This window comes from Aplysia californica, unplaced genomic scaffold, assembly GCF_000002075.1.
Source record: "Aplysia californica isolate F4 #8 unplaced genomic scaffold, AplCal3.0 scaffold01062, whole genome shotgun sequence".
Taxonomy (NCBI): Eukaryota; Metazoa; Mollusca; class Gastropoda; order Aplysiida; family Aplysiidae; genus Aplysia; species Aplysia californica.
The window spans coordinates 87988-92140 of NW_004798332.1; the positions used below are offsets into that span (position 1 = coordinate 87988).

Consider the following 4153-nt stretch of genomic DNA (forward strand, 5'->3'; position numbering starts at 1 on the left):
TTAACGGAATCTCCCAGCTCCCCCCTTGATATATTCCTCTTTAATTACCTGTATAAAGCGGAAACCTGTCCAAAGCGGAAACGTTAAGAAAAATCCCCTCCCTTTCGAGGGTCTATACCTGTCTAAGACTGAAAATGTTTCGCCCGCTCAGCCCTGATTTGAAACAAAACTTGCAAGTTTTGTTCCGCCGGCTCTAAACTTAACGCCATGCTGCCGGGCAAGGAAGGGGAGTAGGGGTGCAACTTGAGGGTAGATGTTACTCCATCTATGTGAGCCCTATGTGATGAAGATGGTCAGGGTGGTGTGGGTGTGAAATCTCACGAGTACCAGTGAAAGTGTTTGAGTCACGCTCCGGCACGGAAAGTTTCATTGGCAGCCACAGGCCAGAGGTGTGAAATTAGTTTGACCAATGCCTGATGCCCTGATCGCACAGCCAGCCAAGAAAAGAGTTCCTCAAATCGTTGTTTCAAGGCAGTGAGGGGTGGCATTGGTTGACTGTGCTGTTACACCAATGGGTGGGGCTAAGGGTGAAAGCAAAGATTTTCAAACGTTTCTGTTTTTAATAGGTCAAACAGCGATCCTATGAAATGCAGGCACCGGTGATAATTGGATGAGTAAGACTGACGCATGCCATTATCAGAGAGGATAGCACTTGAGAGGTGTTTTATTTTGAACACTGCTTTCCGATCAGACAAGCTATCCTTGATCCCACTGGCTGGGCCTTTAAATAAATCCATGGATATCTACCTAAGTAATCTTCATTCTGCTTTTCTGTCAAAAACATTGTAAATATTGGAAGAATATAATATGCAGTTATCTTAAAGTCCATATCAGCACTAAATTCGCGGACTTAAGCCCAAATATTTGTGATGGCAAATAGAAAGAAACCTGCATTATGTCCATGTCTATGAGTACGGTGTTTTCCGAGGCATTCAGGCTGATCAAAATAACTGTCCAATCAGTGGCTACGCTTCAACGCAGCCGTGATGTCACAGAGAGATGATGGCAAGCTTACATGTCTCGCGGCACGCGTTTCCCGCGTCAGGCAGTGTTTCCCTTTCAGGCTTTTTGGCCACGCGAAAAACGGGAACAACGTCGACGTAATTTTTTTCAAAATGCAATTGCTTCAAGGCTGATTTCACAAAATAGTTTCTAAGATCGAGGCCTATTATAAAAATCAGCCTGTCTGAGATGATGCAGGAGCATTCCATGGATTAATCGACCACACATTTTCAAAAACCATCTCCTCAAAGGAACCACCTCGAAACTTTCTAATTGTTTTTAGCTCGGTGAAGACATAAAAATCTGCGGAGGCTAGATCCATCTTTCTTCTCATTGGTTACCAAATTTGGGGACCTTTGGTTAATATTTAGATGGTTCCGCACCTTCTGAATTAGGAGAGTCAGAAATCACTGTGCCATTCTAGCTGCTTTTTCGGTTTTGTTACCGACCAATCCTCTTTCTTTGATAATATCTCGACTGTTGCTGAAGATATGGGAGAAAAATTTTTTTCAGTGAAGGTATCAATTTCTCCTGCGTGTATTGATGTATGATACATAGGCCTGGCTGACGCAAAGAAAAATGCTTTAAATAAGCATGTTCTCAGTTAACCCAGGGCCCTGTCTCGCGCGAGTCTACCTCGTTTTCGCACTGCCACGCGGGGCGAGTGCCGTATTGCTATATATAATATACCCGGTATATAGGATTTCTAATATATTTAAAAGGTTAGCTTGATTGGTATATATAATGTTGAAAGGCCGCAATAAAAACCCAAAACTTACTTATACTTTTATAAAATGTTAAAAGGCCACGAAAAAAAAAATACCCAACAAAAACAAACAGATCCTACTCTGTAGACCGCAGAATCTTTATATTGGTTTGTCCAAGTGTCTAAAAGACATAATAATAAGACATTGTCAAGTAATTAAAATGAGCTCTTCCACACAATAATTTGACTATAGATGAATTAAAACTTTAGAGTGCTTAATAAGTTAATTAAAACCAAAACAGTCGAAACAAGAGGATATATGACGAGAAGGCCCATCTCTGTACTGTATCAACTACAGTCTAGCATGCACATAACATAGAGTGAACATGCACCTAGCGAAACATGCACAGCAAATCACTTTCCAGACCCTAGATCTAGATTTATTTATTTTTTACACCATGCATGTAGATCCCTTTGTATTTATTTAAATCATTGTAGGCTACATAGCGAAATTTACACACAATTAAAAAATTTCTGTGTCCTGTCAATTTTGTTATACGAATGCTAGGCTGCACTGTTTATTGTATAAGTTATATATTATAGAACTAATCTAGATCTAGAATCTAGATCTAAATCTAGATCTAGATCTAGATCTAGATCTAGATCTACCTTTTAAAAAATAACTAACATTAGACTTAGACAATCATTAGTTTAGAATCTAATCTAAATTTACAACAACAAACTCGTCAAAGTAAATAACAGATGAAAGACACCCTCACCACTTGGGATTTTTAATTTGCCAAGTTAAATCGAGGCTTTGCAGCCACTTAAGCACTTCTCTAGACAGTCCAGACATTTTCAGATTAACTAAATTATCAGTGTTGATATTTCACAACTTAGACACTGATATCAATCCTATTTGAACTCAAAGCCGGATGTAACCATAAACGTATCTCATGACAACAGCATTAGGATCGGAGTAAAATTAATTTCTTTTTCAGGTCTTCAATACAAAACTAGTCTTTGTGATTTATACTTATCAATAGAATCAAAACATTATTTTGTTTAAAGTAAAAAGAAATATTAAGTTTTTTTAAAATCCAATAGATAATTAAATTCTATATTAAGCCTGGTTCGTCTTTTTCAAAGTTGCCATGTTGGTCTAGATCTAGATGTAGATCTAGTCAATAAAGAAGTTAGCAATCAATACATTTTAAACAAAAAGTGGATCTACGAACTTTGTATTAGTCTGAGACACTCAAACAAGCTTCATCTAGATATATGATAGCAACCTTTTATTCCCTGAAAAGAATTTGTTCATCCTTACACCAAACCTGTTTAAAATTGTGCAATGTCCTTGAAATCTGGCATTGACTACTTGTACTTGTACTTTCGATTTGTAAATTACACACAAGAAATCGAAGGTCTTGCAAAGGTCTGAAGTCTGAACTGCTGGGCTGGACTCCAATATTGACAATATCTTCAAAGTTTTAATAATTTCTGTTTCTATATTCGTTTGGTTATAGTCACACCAACAGAGAAAGCTGGACGATGCCACGAACTGAGGAGTAGACAAGAACTCGACAGGGTTGGTGAGTGGTGTGTGTGTGGTAGAACCAACGTCAACGTCCGTTCAAAAACTCAAAATTCAAAAGAGAGGCCAATATATTTATTATAGAATAACAATTAACCATTTAACCCCTTCGTAACTCAGTACAGGTCAGTTCGTGCTTCACCGGGCACAATTTTGGATCCACAGGGACACATAATGCTAGGCTAGATTTAGTGGTCAGTTTCCTATAGCCTATTATTATAGTATAATATAGGGCTTTATAGGCCTATTGAATTGGTTTTTAGATCCGTTTTGTAATACTACTGAATCGTAACATAAAAATAAATTTCCCTGTAAAAAAAAATGCACTTTTTATAAGAGTACTTTCATTTCCAGACGTTTTGGTGTATGCTACAGCTAAATTTCAGCGTATTTGATTTAAATATATAGCTTTTTTTTTGTTAACACCCTTGATCAGAATTTTTCAAGGGGAAAACCACATGCCGTTAAACATAGAACGACACATCTTCCTGATTGGCTGCTAATTTTAGTAATGTGATGTCATCACTTCCTTGGATACGCACAGACTATTTTAAGAAAGCCGTCAAGGTACCGCATTAATTACATGTTTTCTCTATTTTCAGTATGTAAATAATAACGTTTCGGAATTCCTAGTACTTGGACATGATGGAAGATCGCTTAGATCTAGATGGTTGATGCTCAGAACAGTAAAATTAAGAACGCTGATGCTTGAAATTGAAACACACAGTAAACGCAAAAACAATAAACCCCACGAAAACTGCTGTAAAGACGCCGGTAAAGAATGACTCATCACTTGTCGGATAACATCAATGAACTTTTAATGATTCAACGGGGTTACAAGTGATGACGAC

The 4153-nt window shown here is 37.6% G+C and overlaps 1 protein-coding gene across 3 annotated transcripts in view; it reads right to left on the reverse strand.

Annotated features, from left to right (window-relative positions):
• LOC101861249 (spermatogenesis-associated protein 4) overlaps nt 1-3347 on the reverse strand; it is a 23177-nt gene extending 19830 nt beyond the window's left edge. The window contains exon 1 of one of the 3 annotated variants that reach the window (XM_035973216.1): nt 3121-3347. Coding sequence is in view for 2 of the 3 variants with exons in the window: in XM_005111462.3 (XP_005111519.1) it covers nt 2488-2564 (77 nt within the window). In the remaining variant the exon portion in view is untranslated. Of the gene's footprint in view, nt 1-2487; nt 2763-3120 lie in introns of those variants that run through there. The other 2 variants (XM_005111462.3, XM_005111463.3) reach the window with 2 other exon arrangements.
• Nucleotides 3348-4153: the final 806 nt, after the last annotated feature.